The 20,586-nt window shown below is 34.9% G+C and overlaps 1 protein-coding gene across 3 annotated transcripts in view; it reads right to left on the reverse strand.

Moving 5' to 3' along the window:
* LOC115220261 (3-hydroxy-3-methylglutaryl-coenzyme A reductase) overlaps positions 1-20,586 on the reverse strand; it is an 89,495-nt gene that overhangs the window by 36,822 nt on the left and 32,087 nt on the right. For 2 of the 3 annotated variants that reach the window (XM_036509964.1, XM_036509965.1), the window contains exons 1-4: positions 19,313-19,443; positions 7,679-7,890; positions 7,462-7,573; positions 5,365-5,452 (exon numbers count right to left, since the gene is read on the reverse strand). In XM_036509964.1, the coding sequence (XP_036365857.1) occupies positions 5,365-5,452; positions 7,462-7,573; positions 7,679-7,879 (401 nt within the window). In that variant the 5' untranslated portion in view covers positions 7,880-7,890; positions 19,313-19,443. Of the gene's footprint in view, positions 1-5,364; positions 5,453-7,461; positions 7,574-7,678; positions 7,891-19,312; positions 19,444-20,586 lie in introns of those variants that run through there. The other variant, XM_029790363.2, reaches the window with a different exon arrangement.

Consider the following 20,586-nt stretch of genomic DNA (forward strand, 5'->3'; position numbering starts at 1 on the left):
ACCTGGCTGTGGATTTGGTGGTAGCCACCATAAACATGGGTAAAGTAAACTAAAAAAACAAGGTAGTTGCTGCTCTTATCAAGCCATATATCAGTTTACCAGTCTTGTTTCTATAACTGTGTTGGTATGAGTGAGAGAGAAGCTTGAAAGGCTTGGCTAGAACAAGTGCTAATTTGGGCAATATATTGTCTCAGGATAATGTTTAGATTCTATTTAAATCCTATTTTTCAAGGAGCAGACAAAATACTTAAATTGGTGGCAAAGAGACTGAGTTAATTTATTAGTAAGAAGAGTATATAATTTGAATTTAAGCATGTGGTTGTATGTAGTAAAAATTAGAAAATACAAAATGTGAAACTAAAATAATCATAAATCTTAAACAGTAGATAAAACTTTACAATTTCAAAAAATTGTTGCTTAAGGTCTTCACTTCCAAACTTCAAAACCATAACTTTTACACACACACACAACCAAGCAGTGCTAAGTACTATTTGTGAAATATATTTATAAAACTGATCAACTAAAGGTGATGTGTTTTAAGAAGTTTGCTTCCCAACCACATGGTTCTGGGTTCAGTCCCACTACAAGGCACCTAGGGCAAGTGTCTTCTATTATAGCTTCAGACTGACTAAAGCCTTGTGAGTAGATTTGATAGACAGAAGCTGAAAAAAGTCCATTGTGTGTGTGTTTACATCCCTGTAACTTAGCAGATTGGCAAATGAGACCGTTAGAATAAGTACTGAGCTTTACAAAAAAAAACTAATTACTGGGATTGGTAAGTTCAACTAAAATTCTTCAAGGAAGTGCCCCAGCATGACTAGAACAAATAAAAGATAAAGGGCAAATCATAACTTTAAGTGCAACTTTTTTCCAAAATTAACAAAAATAACGGAAACAGTAGAAGGAAATGGGGGGGGGAGAAAGAAAACTCTAAATTCCTTTCAATGAGAATATTCTATCAAGACATCAGAAATTTGACTGTTATAAAAAGACATTGGATTCAACAGACATTTCTTCTATTTACAGTGAGAAGGCTCATCAGAATTATTTCTTTACCTTAACCCTTTTGTTACTGTATTATTTTGAGATACTCTGTGTTTCTTTCAATTACTTTAAATATAACAAAGAATTTAGTAAAATAACTTAGTTATCATTAAGCTGATGTTAGGAACATAAATTTTACCACAGAGCCAGAGCCAGTTTTGGCCGGATTAGTAACAAAAGGGTTAAGTGAGTTATATAAAAATGTATTTGAAAGGAAATGGTTCATGCCAGTTTTCCATCTGTTTAATGTGTATTGAACGTGATAGGATCTGTATTTTTATTGAATAAAACAATATCAGCAACATGTTTAACCCTTTTGATACCAACCTACCTGAGATCCTCCTGGTTCTGTGACACAAATTTATTGTTTTAAAGTGATCTAAATTACAATCTTCCATTAAAACTGTACGTCTGTTTTTTCAGACCAGCTTAATAATGACAAAGATATTTTACTAAAAGGGTTAGAGTAAAAGCTACAGCCGAGAAATGACTATTGTTTATGAACTTCATAGCTTCAGAATTAAAACACAAGAAAGAAAATCACACACACACACACACACACACAAATACATACATGTTTTTTCTTTATGTTGATTTGTAATAAAAACAATTTAACATTCAGCTGAAGAATTACTTAACCCTTTTGTTACCAACCCGGTTGAAACTGGCTCTGGCTCTGAATACAAGTCACAACTTATGTTCCTAACACTAGCTGAATGATAATTAAGTTATTTTAGTAAATTCTTTGTTGTATTTAAAGTAATTGAAAGAAACACAGAGCATCTCAAAATAAATACAGTAAGGAAAGGGTTAATACTTTTTGTGATTTTACATGAAGATTAGTGACAGTGACTCGGAAGTTTCCGTTTGCTAGCTTTTGCCAGACTATCAAATGAAGGCATGCAGGCCAAAATTTCCAAGTCACTATTACCACTTTCTTGTAAAAGTATAAAACAACAACAGCAACAAACACACACATACATACACACAGAATCATTATCATCATTTAATGTCCATTTTCCATGCTGGCATGGGTTGGATAGTTTGACAGGAGCTAGCAAGCCAGAGGACTGCACCAGGCCTTGACTGTCTGATTTGGCATGGGTTTCACAGCTGGATGCCCTTCCAAATACCAACCACTCTATAGCGTGGACTGGATGCACCAGCACTGGCAGGGCCACCAAATAACTTGCAAGACGAAGACCTTTTGAAAGGGTGGGTATTGGAGGAGGTGGCCTTGTACCAAAAGGACAGAAACAGGTGTCTTGCAGTAGAGGAAATACATGGTTACCCTAGTCCAAGTGGGGTAGAGAGACAGAATGAAAAAGAGCGGGTGTGGAAGAGAGTGAAAGTGTGAGAGCACAAGAGATAGCAAGGGTGAAAGAAAGAGAGAGAGAGAAAGATGATGGCAACGTGACAGAGCATAATCGTAAGGTAAGCAGGATGCGAATACAAATGGGATGGTAGAGTATTGCCAAGGGTGTATGGGGTCCACATAAACGCAAAGGTGTGTGTGGGGGGTTGCGGTGACTGGTGAAACCTGGGTGTATACAAGAGATGGGGGAACCAGATAGCAATGGTACAGTAAGCAGGTCAGTGAGGACAGGATTGGGCTGCAGGAGTGGGGCAGGGAGAGATAAGCATAATGCCTGAAAAAGCGGAAATGTGATGAAGAGAAGAGGGGATGTAGTTTAGTCTATTGGGGTAGGATGAAGAAATTCTATATATATATATATGATGCATTTAATTTCCAGTTTTTAAAACTTTATTTTGATACTTTGTATGTGAAAATGTTTTCGAACTACATTAACTCTGAGTCAGAGATGTTGATTTTGTATTCCAGTGTCACATAATAACTGAAGATAATGATTAATTCAGTAAGAAAATGGGAATTTTGAACACTGGCTCATGATCTAAATTTGGAAGAAGTAGAGTCAACGTAATCAAAACTGGTCTCTTTTATCTTATCATTTAATGTCCGCTTTCCATGCTAGCATGGGTCTTTTATCTTATTATTTACTTGTTTCTGTCATTGGGCTGTGGCCATGCTGGGGCACTGCCTTGAAGGGTTTAGTCAAACAAATTTACCCCAGTACTTATTTTTAATTTTAAGCCTGATACTTATTCTATTGGTCTCTTTTGCTGAACTGCTAAGTTATAGGAACATAAACAAACCGACACTATTTGTCAAGTGATGATGGAGGACAAATACATATACACATATATTCACATATGTATGTGTGTGTGTGTATATATACATATGTTTGTGTGTATATATGTGTGTGTGTATATATATCATCATCATCGTTTAACGTCCGTTTTCCATGCTAACATGGGTTGGCTGGTTTGACCGGGGTCTGGGAAGCCAGGAGGCTGCACCAGACTCCAGCCTGATCTGGCAATGTTTCTACAGCTGAATGCCCTTCCTAACACAGACCACTCTCTGAGTGTAGTGGGTGCTTTTTATGTGTCACCGGCACAGTTGCCGGGGGGGGGGGGGGGCTGGCAACGGCCACGATCGGTTGATGCTTTTTACGTACCACCGGCACGGAAGCCAGTCAACCATATACAGATGGTGCTTTTTACGTGCCACTGGCACAGGTGCCAGGAGGCTGGCAACAGCCTATATATATATATAAAATAATAATAATAATAATAATACTACAGAGATGGAATTTATAAATATTACAATGTATCACTATGTGCGTTTGCACAAGTCACATGTTTCTTAAGATCATAGTCCATATTCCTGGGATGATTACAGTTGAGTCCATAGTATCCCTGGACATCAGGCAGATCATGTGCATGCCTTCATTTCTTTAGGTGATATGGCATTAGCGAATGTTTAACAACAGGTTGTTTATCAATTTTGACCAAGGAAAAGATTGATCAGAGTATGAGGCGATGGAAGGAGAGGAAGGAATGGGGGCACGTGAGGTGATGTTGGACTTATTCTGATATCTGCGTATGCAGATGTCAAGTTGTCCTGACTGCCTTGCTGATTCTGTTATTATTCATTCAGAAAACAAACACAAGAAAATGTTGAAATAATAAAAAGAAAAATAATGTAAAGATTAGTTATTGTTGCATTAATTATTATATTAATTATAATGCTACATGAATAAATAAATGTCTGAGAAGCATTGTTAATAAGCTTGTAAGTTTTCAGGATATTACACTCTCATTGTTGGAGATGAAACATTTTTTAAAATATATATATTAGCAACAAAGGCAGTATCAATACCTATTTCTCTACTACTCACAAGGGGCTAAACACAAAGGGGACAAACAAGGACAGACACATGGATTAAGTCGATTATATTGACCCCAGTGCGCAACTGGTACTTATTTAATCAACCCCAAAAGGATGAAAAGCAAAATCGACCCCGGCGGAATTTGAACTCAGAACATAACGGCAGACGATATACGCATTTCGCCCGTCGTGCTAAAGTTTCTGCCAGTTAGCCGCCACTTGGTATCAATACCAAGAGTTAATATTTATCCCTACTTAAACATGGATGTTCTGTTGGAACAAACTACACTGCAATAGATATCATGAGGGGAAATTCACATATTGGCACTTGGTGCAAAATGCACTCTAGCAATATAAACAAGAATGCATTTTACATGAAAAGCTAATATGAGAGTTTTTCTCATGGTACTTACTACAGTACTGTTTGTTCTAACAGAACAGCCATGTTTACCATTTTTTAAAAATATTTACATCCCTCTCCCCCACTATGTCTCAACAACAACAAAAACACATATATGGACACTTGATATATGTAAAATATTGGGTTTAGACAGGTAGCTAAATTGCTTCCACTCTCTCAGTTGAGACCCCCTTCAGTCATGACTGACCGTGGGATTGCACCTAGAAAGTTACCCTCCCAGGCACAAGTCCGGGCAAGGTTGTTTATGGAAGACCAGCAGTCGCCCATGCATACCAGCCTCTCCTCTCCACGCCACCAGTGTTATCCAAGGGAAAGGCAACAGCAGATACAGCTTGGCACCAGTGACGTCGCAACTCATTTCTACAGCTGAGTGAACTGGAGCAACGTGAAATAAAGTGTCTTGCTCAAGAACACAACACACAGCCCGGTCTGGGATTTGAACTCACAACCTCACTCACGATCGTAAGCTCGACACTCTAACCACTGAGCCATGCGCCTTCACACTCTGTCAGTATCAATTAATTTAACTGGTCACATTATTTGAGTGAAAGTGCATGTCATAAACGAATATTCTGTACATTTAGAGGATTACAATTTAGTTGATATTTAAAAAAAAAAATTAAAAAGAACAATGAAAGTAACTTACCTGAATCCAGTATGATCAATCTTAACCACGTTTAACACAGCAATACTAAATAACAGGCTGGAGAACAGAGCAAACAATGCAGACACAGCTGAAATAAATGAAAAACATAAGAAACATGAAGGATTGAACACTGAAATAAAAGTGAAAAACTGAATTTTTCCCAAATAAATATTCTATTTATCTGCAAATTCTTTAGAATTCTAAATAATAATACAGTAGTGGAAATTATCTTTATTATTAAATGGTACTGTAAATTTGGAAATATGTATCTAAAAATTTCCCCGATATTGGAAATCAGGAAAATAAACTGTGGTGAATTTCTTATCTTAATCATTCAAACTGATAAACTCAAGTCAGTAAACTTAAGAGCCATTGAGATAAATCTAAAAAAAATATCTATCTCTCTTACAACTAGAGTTATTTTACAACTCTGACTCAGTAAAAACCAACAACCTACATATACTCTAACCCCCTTTAATGCACCACTTCCTCTTGTCATCCTGTGTTTAACACTCCTAAAACTCTGTACTAAACTTTCTTTTATTTCTTTCCAGAATGTTTGGAACTCCCTGTTCGTATTTTTCAGACATGCATCAACCTATGTAGGCTCACTTTGAATATGACCAGCACGGGCCTCACCAATCTGGGTTAGCTGTCCTATTTGTGACCATCGCTTCAGACAAAATAAGATAGAGAAAAAAAGTTTTTTGATTTTTTACTGTTGCAGGTAACATGTTTTACAAAAGAGAGTCAGAGTTACTCTTTGACACTGAAGAAAGCAGCAAAATCTCAGACTGAATAATGCTGGAATTTCTTTCTTTTTCTTTTTTGGCATCAACTATAGTGTTTAGAGTTAACCCTTCTTTCCTAACTATAACATTTTGTTGTGCTAATCTATTATTAATAATAATTTCTATTAAGCAAACTTTTATTGGAAGAGAATATAGTCCATTGCAATCATCCTGGTATATTACTGGTAGTTTTACATATTCTTAGGCAATAAAAGACAAAGTTAACATTGCTCATTCTGCTGTTAATTGTAGCTAGAAAATATCACCATCATCGTCATCATCATACCAAATCCTAGGAGTGTAGAAGTAATATTAATTAGTGAATAAAGCACTAGATTACTAATATCATCAGCCATAATTTATAAAATGCTACTAGCATTTAGTTGAGTTTCAGGGTGGGGTGGCAGAGACCCACTGTTTGCAGCATAAGATGTTATCACTTTTCTGGTTTTATATAATTCTAGGATTAATCCATAACATAAAATTCTGAAGCCACATTTCCATCTCTCCTCCAATACACACAAGAAAAATAAAACTTGAATAATGTTAAAAGTTTTTAACAGGAGACCAACTATTCTAAATACAGACCTTTTGTTATATATTTGACTGTCTTTAGATGCAGAACTTACCTCCACCTCAGCAATAAAAAAGTATTAGAGTGTGAACTGCCCACAAAACCACACCATTCACTCGTTCATTTTCTAGCTGCCATAAACATTTCTATTTCTTTACAAATGTGGACAACTGTTGAGGTTGGTTTCAGGTTATAAATCTAATTTTATGGCAACAAGACCCAAAAAATGTATGTGGTTCTTTTACTCTTTTATTTGCTTCAGCCATTTGACTGCAGCCATGCTGGAGCACCACCTTTAGTTGACCAAATCGACCCCAGGACTTATTCTTTGTAAGCCTAGTACTTATTCTATCGGTCTCTCTTGCCAAACTGCAAAGTGACGGTGACATAAATACACCAGCATCGGTTGTCAAGCAATGTTGGGGGACAAACACAGATAAAAACACACACACACACACACATATATATATATATATAAACATATATACGACAGGCTTCTTTCAGTTTCCGTCTGCCAAATCCACCCACAAGGCTTTGGTCAGCCTGGGGCTATAGTAGCAAACACTTGCCCAAGGTGCCACACAGTGGGACTGAACCTGGAACCATGTGGTTGGTAAGCAAGCTACTTACCACACAGCCACTCCCGCGCACTGAAAGTACATGAGTAAGAAAGAGGGGGAAGTAGACTGAAAATAGAAGAAAAGTGGTGGTAGTAGTAAGAGGAGTACTCACTCAGTAAATAATGGGATCCAATTTTCTTCAGATCCCGAAATTTCAAATAGAGAGACATAACAGCAACATCTCTTGCTATTTTGATGCCAATTGTACTGAAGGATTGCATTTTCTAGAAAGTAAACAAAAAATTTATTTCAATACAATAATTAGAAGGTGAAAGGAAATAAAGGCCAAGAAAACAGTATTGTGATGTAATGGGAAAGTGTTTACTCACATCAATGTTAGAACATGCATAGTTCCAGCCACAGATTTTTACTTCACTTGAGTACATGGTCATTGACATGAAACACAGAGTCACTGTTAATGTCCCGATGATCACTTCCCATGGATGTAAGGCACAGAATTTGCCATAAGTCCAGAACATCGATTTTAACATCACACTAGCTACGTTTAGACTTCTTGTGAGTGCTACCATTTTTCAAATTTCTAAAAATACAAAAGAGAAAAAAAAATGAATTTGTGCATATTTATTAAATTAAACATTACAGGATCATTTGATAATAATTAAAAGGCAGTGGATCTTTTCAGTTTGAACGGCAGTTTTTTCTAGCAGTGTCATATGAAATTGTCACCCATAATTATGACCCTAGTATCGATCTATTGCATTTCAATCTGTTTTAGGGTTAGGGGGAAGAGTATCTTTTTTTCTTCAGAAATGTAAATAAACCCAATCTGTTTCATATTCATACGGCACAGAATGTTTTCACCTCAATAGACATCATTGATTGGTTGAAATTGCAGAAATTGAAGAAAAAAAAAACAACAAATATCTTACAAACTATAGAATTTTCTCAATAAAGCCAAGAGAAAAAGATGTTTTATAAACACATTCTACCAGTATACGAAGTTTAAAAGTGTTTAGTCACGTGGAAATTATTTTAAAAGACTGCCGTTCAAACCGAAAAGATCCAAGGCAGTTCTTATCAAAAAGAGAAATCAATGATATGAGTATGAATATGACTGTTATTGATTTAAACAAACGACATACTGCTCATTTCAAATTCCCTATTATTGCAAACAGGAAAATGATAGTACCCTAGTGAATTACTGGTACACTAAATTTCCTACTAAATTCACCATCAATTAAGATGTTAGTTTCAGTACTCACACACTTCAGCAGATTTTGCACATAAAAGTCAACCCATGCCAGCATGGAAAACGGACATTAAAGGATGATGATGAAGAAGTCAGAAGAAATATGATAAATTTTAAATGTCACGGGTATCTTTAGTGTTACTAACTAGAGACTGTCTTCATGTTGTGGAACTTGGTGCTTCAATGAGTATTTAGTTATCTGATCAACTGAATTACTATCTGACAAGCTTCGACATAGTTCTTCACTTACTCAGTTTCAATCCCAGGACTTGGAGTGACCTGAGACTATGGTAAAAGACATCCAAGATATCACTCAGTGGGATCAAACGGAAGATTTTAGTTCTGTGAAGCGAACTGCTGAACCATTTGGTCACGTAGAGGTTGGCAAAATCAGTCTGGCCCATCTCTCTTCATTAAAATTCATGACTACAAACTAATGAATCATTTGTTTACAGTACTGCTACACCCACAACACTCAGGGAGTGGTTGGCGTTAGGAAGGGCATCCAGCTGTAGAAACACTGCCAGATCAGACTGGGCTTGGTGCAGCCTCCTGGCTTCCCAGACCCTGGTCGAACCGTCCAACCCATGCTAGCATGGAAAACGGACATTAAACAATGATGATGATGATTGAAGATGTCAAAGTCAGTAGCTTCACTGTATCTAAGATTGCATCTGACAAGACCTTCATTAATTATCTATACTAGACCCTTTATTAATTATCTGGACTACAATGTTAGTTGTCCGGTACCACATCCACATGATATCTGCACTCAAAAGATCTTTTCGGTTTGACCGACAGTTTTTTTTAATAATTTCCACGTAACTAAACACTTTTAAACTTTGTATACTGGTAGAATGTGTTTGTAAAACATCTTTTTCTCTTGGCTTTATTGAGAAAATTCTATAGTTTGTAAGATATTTGTTGATTTTTTTCTTCAATTTCTGCAATTTCAACAAATCAATGATGTCTATTGAGGTAAAAAAAAAAACATTCTGTGCCGTATGAATATGTCCCTCGTTTAAGAAACAGATTGGGTTTATTTACATTTCTGAAGAAAAAAAGATACCCTTCCCCCCACCCCTAACCCTAAAACAGATTGAAATGCAATAGATTGATACTAGGGTATTAATTATGGGTGACGATTTCATATGACACCGCTAGAAAAACTGCTGTTTAAACCGAAAAGATCCCACTCAAATTCTAAATAAATATTTTTTTCAGGTAGGAATTTTTCTTTCAAGTGATATGATTTATATATATTTTTTTTTTAATTCAGCTAAAGAGACATAGTCTTAAATAGTCTTAATTGAATGCAAATTTTTAGGGAAGCCATGTTTTAATAAAATTTCTTTTGTTTTTTATGTTACAGAAAAAAAGTTCCAAATAATATTTTTGTGCTTATTTGCAAGAAATGGTTCAGAAAGAAGTATCACAGAATAGGTCAGCTGGGAAGCATAAAGATAAAAATAGTTTTGTATGTAATAATTGTAGTTACAGACTCCTAGAAGAGAAGTGTATGAATAGTGCCATTGATGTATTTTGGGTAAGTGATAAAATTATAATGCTTAAGTTGTTGATAAAGAGCTACTAAACATTACAAATAGTTTAACTCTCGCACCTGATGACTATGGCCTTGACACCAGATTAAGATAGAGCGGATTTGTATCATTTCTTATAAATGGGATCTAAATTTTAAAAATTTACACATCATCATCGTTTAACATATATTTTCCATACTGGCATGGATTGGATGGTTTGACAGGAGCTGTCCAGACTTCAATTGTCTGTTCGGATCTTTTCGGTTTGAACGGCAGTTTTTTAACATAATTTCCATGTAACTAAACACTTTTAAACTTCTTATACTGGTAGAATGTGTTTATAAAACATCTTTTTCTCTTGGCTTTCTTGAGAAAATTCTATAGTTTGTAAGATATTTGTTGTTTTTTTTCTGCAATTTCAACCAATCAATGATGTCTATTGAGGTGAAAAACATTCTGTGCTGTATGAATATGTCCCTCGTTTAAGAAACAGATTGGGTTTATTTACATTTTTGAAGAAAAAAAGATACCCTTCCCCTCACCCCTGACCCTAACCCTAAAACAGCTTGAAATGCAATAGATCAATACTAGGGTCATAATTATGGGTGACAATTTCATATGACACCGCTAGAAAAAATTGTCATTCAAACCGAAAAGATTCGTCTGTTCTAATATAGTTTTTATGGCTAGCTGCCTTTCCTAACACTAACCACTCTACAGAATATAACGCGTGCTTTTTACGTGCCATTGGCACAAGTGCATTTATGCAGCACCAGCACAAGAGTTCAATCGACACTGAACTAACAGCTGTAAACAAAATTACGTGCAATTTACTTCTAAAGTAAGCTAAAAATAATGGCCATCAAATATCAAAAGGAAAAAAATTATAACATTGACAAAAGTCATTCAAAAATTGTAACTCTATTTGCAAAAAGCGAAATTACTTTCTTGCCAACCTAATAAATGAAAACATATAGATATATTATTTGCAATTTAAAGTTTAATAGTTACATTGGATCTTTTCGGTTTGAACGGCAGTTTTTTAAAATAATTTCCATGTAACTAACACTTTTAAACTTCGTATACTGGTAGAATGTGTTTATAAAACATCTTTTTCTCTTGGCTTTATTGAGAAAATTCTATAGTTTGTAAGATATTTGTTTTTTTTTTTCTTCAATTCTGCAATTTCAACCAATCAATGATATCTACTGAGGTGAAAACATTCTGTGCCGTATGAATATGTTCCTCGTTTAAGAAACAGATTGGGTTTATTTACATTTTTGAAGAAAAAAGATACCCTTCCCCTCACCCCTGACCCTAACCCTAAAACAGCTTGAAATGCAATAGATCAATACTAGGGTCATAATTATGGGTGACAATTTCATATGACACCGCTAGAAAAAATTGTCATTCAAACCGAAAAGATTCGTCTGTTCTAATATAGTTTTTATGGCTAGCTGCCTTTCCTAACACTAACCACTCTACAGAATATAACGCGTGCTTTTTACGTGCCATTGGCACAAGTGCATTTATGCAGCACCAGCACAAGAGTTCAATCGACACTGAACTAACAGCTGTAAACAAAATTACGTGCAATTTACTTCTAAAGTAAGCTAAAAATAATGGCCATCAAATATCAAAAGGAAAAAAATTATAACATTGACAAAAGTCATTCAAAAAATTGTAACTCTATTTGCAAAAAGCGAAATTACTTTCTTGCCAACCTAATAAATGAAAACATATAGATATATTATTTGCAATTTAAAGTTTAATAGTTACATTGGATCTTTTCGGTTTGAACGGCAGTTTTTTAAAATAATTTCCATGTAACTAAACACTTTTAAACTTCGTATACTGGTAGAATGTGTTTATAAAACATCTTTTTCTCTTGGCTTTATTGAGAAAATTCTATAGTTTGTAAGATATTTGTTTTTTTTTTCTTCAATTTCTGCAATTTCAACCAATCAATGATATCTACTGAGGTGAAAACATTCTGTGCCGTATGAATATGTTCCTCGTTTAAGAAACAGATTGGGTTTATTTACATTTCTGAAGAAAAAAGATACCCTTCCCCCTAATCCTAACTAACCCTAACTCTAAAACAGATTGAAATGCAATAGATCGATACTAGGTTCATAATTATGGGTGACAATTTCATATGACACCGCTAGAAAAAACTGCTGTTCAAACCAAAAAGATCTGTTACATTTTCTAAGCAAGTTCAAATTTAATGACAAAAGTGAAAACACTTGGGTTCCACACAAGCTTATGTTTGATGCTAATTACAGAGAGATTGTTCAATCTACAGTTGCGGCCAAAATGTTCAGAACGGCATTGTTTTCGTCAGAAAAGTAAGTATAAGTTTTTATCAAAGTTGTTTTATATTCTATAATTTTCACAGACAATAAATACGATATTATTTGTTATTGTCTGAGATTTTGGTGTAATTTAAGAGGATAATACAAAAGTTATGGATGATTTAGTGATTTACTGCAAAACCCATGACAGCCAAAGTGATCAGAACGGTTGCTTTTACTCCGTGTTTTAGTATATTTAACCCTTTAGTATTTAAACTGGTTATATCCGGCCAAAAGTATTCTGCCTGTTTTATGCTCAAACTGGCCAGATCTGGTCTCTCACACCAACCCTACAATATCATTTTAAAAATTAACAGCTACCTCATCAAAATCTCATAGCACCAAGATTAATGCCTGATTAGTTCAAGGCAATGTGGATAAAAAAGGATTAATTTTGGCAGAATAATGCGAACACTAAAGGGTTAACCAGCGAACTCTAATGTTTTGAATTTGTTTACGTGACGGTTCGTTTATTAAACATTAGTAAGAATATCTGCAGTGTACTTTGTTAATATAATGCCACTTACTCCGTTACCAAGTTTTGATTGGGGATAGAACGGCAAGAGATATGGAACAAGGAATGAGGAGAATTAAGCTATCAAAGTTTTAATAGGGGACAGGACAAAGTATGGGAGATAAGAATGTGAATTGAACGGGAGAAACGAATAATTATCATTATAGAGAGACAAATAATTATCATAATAAACTTAACGAGATAGGACTAAAATTAAAATTATATTTGAGGGGACAATATCAATGGTTAGCTCATGAAAAACAAACAGTAAATAAATAATACATTTTAAGTGTTAATGGCGAATGTAGTACGAGGGATCGAAAGAAATGAAATGAGTAGATCTTAGCTTGCTTTGGACATCGTTGGCCGATATATATATATATATATAATATACATGTATATGTTTTTGCTTGTGCCCCTACCATCACTTGACAACTGATGTTGGTGCGTCTACATCCCTGTAACTTAGCGATTTGGCAAAAGCGGTCAATAGAATAAGTACTAGGCTTACCAAGAATAAGTCTTGGGGTTGATTTGTTTGACTAAAGGCGGTGCTCGAGCATGGCCACAGTCAAATGACTGAAACAAGTAAAAGAGTAAAAAGTAAGGCTGAAGAGTTGTAGAGAAATGGATATATATATATATATATATATATATCATCGTTTAACGTCTGCTTTCCATGCTGCCATGGGTTGGACGATTTGACTGAGGGCTGGCGAACCAGATGGCTGCACCAGGCTCCAATCTTGATGTGGCAATGTTTCTACAGCTGGGTGCCCTTCCTAACACCAACCACTCCCTGAGTGTAGTGGGTGCTTTTATGTGCCACCGGCACAGGGGCCAGTCAAGAAGTACTGGCAATGGCCATGCTCAAAAGGTGTTTTTACGTGCCACTTGCACAGGAGCCAGTCTAGCGGCACTGGCAACAATCCCACTCAAATATTTTTCACGTGCCACCAGCAACGCTGGTAATGATCACGCTCGAATGGTGCTTTTTTCACGCCACTGGCACGGAAGCCAGTCAGCTGCTCTAGCAACGATCACGCTCGGATGGTGCTCTCTCTCTCTCTCTCTCTATATATATATATATATACACACACACATACATATATATATATGTAGAGAGAGAAGGAGAGGGAGAGAGTACTGTTCTATTACTGGTAGGATCAACAGAAAAAGTACTCCATTCAGTGAAAAATAAATATTGAATAAACACAGAATTTAAATGTGAACAACTGTAAGTTTCATGCTCTGATAGAACAGCAATCATACAAGCTTGTCAAGTATGCTGTGTACTATCCAGTAACCGTTCAGGCTCAAGATAAACATGGCTGCTCTCTAAAAACTGTAAGAAAGAACAGGCCTGAACAAGGGGGGGGGAAATAGAAAGGAACAAATAAAAGCAAAGCTTGGTTGGAAGTAAAGGAAATAAGACTGGTGTCCCTTTGGCCTGTTAAAATGAGAATCAGCAATGGTTGGTGAAGGTTAATTCGATGAGGAAGAGTTAAAGTTTGTAAGGCTATATACCTAATCCAGACATGTGGTCTTCTCTAGTTCAAAAGTAGAAACTTGGCAAGGTGTTTGCATTTTGTGAAAAGCTCTAGTCTTGAGTCTAGTAATTTAGAGGAGTTCTTAGATTTATCCTTTTTAAATCTAAGAATTTCACTGACCTGAACTTGAGATTGGAATGCTTCACAAAATGCAAACATCTTTTCAAGTTTCTACTATTGAACTAGAGAACACTACCCACTCTGGGTTAAGCCATGCTTAACAAACTTTAATCTTTCCCCATCAAATTAACCTTCACAAACCATGGTTAATTCCCATTGTAACAGGTCAAAGCGACACAAATCTTATTTCCTTTCCCTCCAAGCTTTTCTTTTTCTCATTTCTTCCTTTTTTTTCTTTATCTGTTTTGTTCTCTCATACTTTTTCTCCAACAGCAGCCATGTTCATTTAGAGCCTGAAAGATCAAAGAAGAAGGAGGAGGAGGAGGAGAGAGAGCGAGGGAGAAAGGAGGAGAAAGAGGCAGAGAAGAAAAAATAAAAATCAACAAAGCAATTCTTAATTTTTGAGAATTTTAAGCCACTTGATTTTGAGGTCCTTAGAAAACTTCTTAGAATTGACTCAATTCAAATATCATAAAGAATTAAGTAGATTTACGTAAAATATAATATGCTCTAAAATTCTCAATAAACAGCATTGTGTTTTGTCTATCATTTAAAATACGCCAGCCATTTACTTTCCTTTTTTAGCTATTGACATAAAATAGTTGGTGCATTAAATATGGTAATAATCAGTGTGATTATGGAGAACAGGGAAAGAAAAAAGTTTTTACAACTGCTCTTTTGACAAAACAAATATAGACACTATAGTATTGTAAAGCAATTAAATGAAAACACTTTGAAATATGAAAGTAATTGTTCTAAAAGCAAATAAAATAAGTTTAATATAAGCATTAAAAAATGCTAAACATTTATTTCAGCCATTCTGGTTTCCTTTTTGTAAGCAATATCATTTACCCTTTCAAGTAACACTATAACAAGCTTGATCTCCTGTAGTTGTGTGTGTGTACTTGTAGTAATAGGTTAATAGTACAGATGCATCATAATGTTGGGGTTTTCTTAATTTGTTTGACCAAATTTCAGTATATTTCATTTCTGTTTTTTTCTTTCTAGAGCTTCCTTTTCCTTTTCCTTTTCTAAACAATATCATTTTCCCTTTCAGTAACAGTTTATTGAAACCCTGATCATCCAACCTCTATAACAAGCTTGATCGCCTTTAGTTTCACGTGTTTGCACATGTGTGAGGTTGTCGTAGATACTAGACTATTAATAGTTGCATCAAAATTCAGCTATCTTCATCCTTTTGTTACCGTGTTTCTGTAGTAATAAACTAACTTTGTTTCAATTCCTTTTGAAAATTATGAAGAATTTATTGAAATAACTTTGTCGACATTAAGCTAGTGTTTGGAACAAAAATTAACCTGGAATTTTGATGGAAGGTTTTAATTAAAATTACTTTAAATCAGAAAGGTTGTATCATAGAACCAGGAGCAGCTTCAGGCAGGTTAATATCGAAAGAGTTAAGAAATTACTAGTTAACTATTTAACTAGATTAATTTTCAGGGAAACTTTGACATCACTTCAAATAGTTAACTATGAAGTCAAGAGTGCATAGTATTTAGTGTATAGCATATGAATGCTCTTCATATTGTTAACCATATTTAGGAGGGAGTTGAGAAAAACTGCCTGGCATCATGTAGTAATATGAAATGTTTTAATATGAGAAAATGGTAAACATTAATTTTCATTATAATTATCCAAAAGATGAATGAACTTATAAATACTTCTACCATGTACCCAAGTAATAGATATTTTATTTATCAACTAATAGTGTTAACACATTCAACTATATTCATAACATCGACTACATTAATTATTTCTATCTTTAAACTCAGAGTTATTATACTGAAAGGTCTTGCCTATTTTTAATTGATTTTGTTTATATAAATTTTAGGTTGTCATACATAAAGGAACAAAGTATTGGGTCGTCCCATAAATAATGGGTTTTTTTAAATATTTCTTTTATTTTTCAAAATTAAGATCTACTATTCTGACCTCATCTACAGAATTCATATTTTTTCCGTCAAAATGATTTTGAAGACTGTGGAATAAATAATAACTAGATGGGGCCATGCCTGGCAAATATAGTGGGTGAGGCATCGTTTTCCATTTAAAGTGCTGCAGCCTTTGGAATGTCATCCTCACGGTATGTGACCTAGCATTATCATGAGAGAAGAACACCTTTTGTCTTGAAACCAAAGATGGTCGTTTCTCTTCTAGCAGTGATTTCAGCCACTCAAGCTACTCATAGTGGATCTCCTTTATCATTTGGTTTGGGTTTAAAAATTCAAAGTGGACTAAACCTTTCATATCCCACCAAACAGATAACAACACCTCACATGGGGGTAGATGTATCCACTGTATTCAGTGCTTGACAATTTTATAGAGAACCCATTTCTCGTCACCAGTCACAATTGGGCCCCAAAAAGGTTCATTTGTGAGACATGGCAGCAAAGAAAAGCACATTCACTCTCTGCACATGATTAGACTTGGAAAGTTTGTAAGGAAACCACTGACCCAATTTGCTGACCTTTCTGGTGGCACACAGGTGTCGATGAATGGTTGAATAGCCAAATCCAAGCTTCTATGCTAGTTCTTCAACATGTTGGGATTTTGTTCTACCAGGGTTTACAGGACATCCTCATCGATCTCTACAGATCTTCCGGGATGAGGCTCATCTTCTAAGCTGTAGTTTCCAGTTCAGAATTTCTGGAACCACTACTGACACTGGCTTATGCTTATTGCCCAATCCCCATATACTGCATTAATATTCCTTGCACTTTCTGTTGTGTTGTTGTTTTTATTGAACTCATAAAGAAAATTATACCAAATATGTTTCTTTGTCATTTCCATTATAGCTTTGAAAAAATAACTGTTAAAATCAAACTGCACTCTTCAAAACTTGCACTAAGAATAAGGTAAAATTGCTACTTGCTTTTATAGCAAGTTGATACAGGTAGTTTATCCCATCCCCTTCTGACTTTTAGTTCATGCAATTGAAACAATTGCTATTTATGAGATGACCCCAATATATGCATTCAGAAATTTGTCAATATAGATCAAGGAAAGAAAAAAACTTTTTAAAGCTTACACTAATTGTGAAAAAAAACCCCACAAAAATAACAACAAAGTTAAAGATGAGCAAAAGAAAAGCCAAACTGACAGCAAGAGATAATCGAAAACTGTATCCATAACCATTTTGTTATTGCAACAACAACAATGATTGTAATTGTCTAAGGATGTCAAGAAAAAAAAAAAAGTTTTTATTGAAAAATAGAAATACTTCTCACCTCTAACTTTTACTTTATAATTTGGTTATTCGTGTTAATATAAGCAGATTTTAAATACAATTCACCATTATTGTACAGTAAACCCTTCAAAAATAACAAGCTATCAAAGAGGCCAATATGAGCCAATGACTGGGTCTCAGTCTCCTTCAAATCACACCTTGCAATTTTTTTTTTTTTTAAAAAGCAGGATAAACATGAATAATGTCTGAATAAAAGATGAGATTGTTTATGATTGGAAAGCTTTGTGATGTTCCTCATAAAATGATATAAATCAAATCTTGAAGTTTAATTGAAGTATTTTTGTTTCTCATCTGAATTCAGTGCAGATGTGGGGTTAGATGACAATAACAATCAACTGAAATTCTATATGACATCAGAATGTTCTCAATACAAAATATTCATTTCAATCTGGGAAAATTTAATGAAAGAGGTGGGGAATACTTCATTATATATTTTATGGTATTTGGTGCCTCTTCCCTTTAAGATCAGTTCCTACCACAATTAACAAAATAAGTAGCAGCAAAAATGAATGGAAGAGAAACATTATTATACATACAAGTTATATAAGAGCTTATTTGTTATTCTAGATCAGTGGTTCTCAACTGGAGTCCATATAATGTTTTTATGAGTTCGCACAAGCAAAATAGTAAATTGGGGATCCACAATAGTATCTTAGGGGTCCATGAAAATTTTTTGCCTTAGATGCATTTATTGCAAGGAACAGCTAACTTTCTTTGACATTTTACATAGTTCAAACTTCACAAGTGAATGTATGATAGACAAAATAGGAACTCTGAAAGTAGTGTCTATAAAACTAGTTTTTAAACATCGAATGGCTATGGGGTTCACCAGAAAAGAATAGTAATTGAAGGGGCCCATAGATAAAAAATGGTTGAGAACCACTACCCTAGAAAAATGTAAATAGTAAAGTTATATTTGGATTGAAATAGCTACTACCTGATTGGGAAGTATCAAATTAACCCATTAAAAGTTAGTTGCTGGTTTATCAGTTTTTAAATCCAAAAAAAAAGAAGAGAAGATAGATAATTCTAAAGATCTGCATGATTGGTTATCAAAATATTTTGAGTTAAAAGTGATATAGGAAATGTAAGAGACAGGGATGATTAACTTAAGTGGCTGTAATAACAAGTTGTTGCAATGATAGACACAAGAAGACCAGAGTTTAAACAATTAAGCGTGTAAAAATAAAACACATTGAAATGTTAGTTACAACTCCAAGATTTTAAATTTTAAAACATCCTGTGACATCATATTATCCCAATAAAAATTCCAGAACTAAATCTAATTAAGAAAAAAATTATTTTAAAATATCTGATATTACTTGACATTTCTTCAAAACATGTAATAAATAGTTTAATTTCTTATAGGAAAATAAGCAGAGAAATAAGAAAGTTTTTTTTCTTACCACCAAACTTAGGACACTGGTGAGGGGAAGACTGTGCTGCTTGCTTCTAAGAGTTTGCAGATGGTTATTATATATATATGTGCGTGTGCACGTGTATTTACATGCATACATATATATATATAAGTATGTATGTATGTAGGTGTGTGTATGTATATTTGTCAGTACATTCCTTATAAGGACTGTATTGAGTAAGATATGAACCTATCCCTAAACCTTATTTCCCAGAAAAACAGTGTAGGCAGGCGGAGTTTAAGGCGGAGTTTAAGATAAAGAAAAATCACTTGTTTGCTGATTAATATTGTTACTGAATAAATGCGAGTAAATAGTGAACAAAAAAGAGAATATTTTTCATTCATAAAACATATTTAATGATTTAACTCTTTTTGGACTACGTTTCTAACAAAATACTGCCCATGTGTTCAGATTAAATTTTTAAATGATTCACAAATTTTTGGAATGAGTTATTTCACAGCTGATTTCTTTTTATTACTGACAACCACACAGAGACAGGCTGACCTCAGACAGAATTTACAATACTTGATTAAGAGAATGTCTGATATTTCACAACTGATAAGAGTGGTGCTGCAGCAGGGAGAGAGGGAGGTGGCTTTGTGAAAGGAGATGAGTTAAAACATGAGACGATGCACCAGCAGAGGGTTTCTTGATGCAGAGGAATTACACAGCTACTCATATTATAGATGAGAGGATGGGAATGACTGGGGTGGAGTTAAAAAGACATAAAATAGTGGTGGATGAACCCTCTAATTTAAAAACAAAAAGGTGAAATAAGATAAGATATCGTTCATCATTTAACGTCCGCCTTCCATGCTAGCATGGGTTGGACGATTTGACTGAGGACTGGCGAACCAGACGGCCGCACCAGGCTCCAATCTTGATCTGGCAGAGTTTCTACAGCTGGATGCCCTTCCTAATGCCAACCACTCCGAGAGTGTAGTGGGTACTTTTTACGTGCCACTGGCACGGGGGCCAGTCAGGTGGTACTGGCAATGACCTCGCTCGAATCTTTTTACACATGCCAATGGCACAGGTGCGACGTTGTGAATTGTAAGACATTGTAAGGCGACGTTGTGAATAAAAGAAGAGATGGTCATAATTGGAAACCCTTATGATATTCTCCATGAAATATGCTATAAATCTTCAAGTTTAATCTTTAGCATTCAAATTACTCTTCCAAATATAACGTTTACTCATTTATATTGTTTTGAATTAAACATGCATTATCTCACAGCTTCAAGATGTCGATGATATGATTG

The sequence above is a fragment of the Octopus sinensis genome, linkage group LG16, assembly GCF_006345805.1.
Source record: "Octopus sinensis linkage group LG16, ASM634580v1, whole genome shotgun sequence".
Lineage (NCBI taxonomy): Eukaryota > Metazoa > Mollusca > Cephalopoda > Octopoda > Octopodidae > Octopus > Octopus sinensis.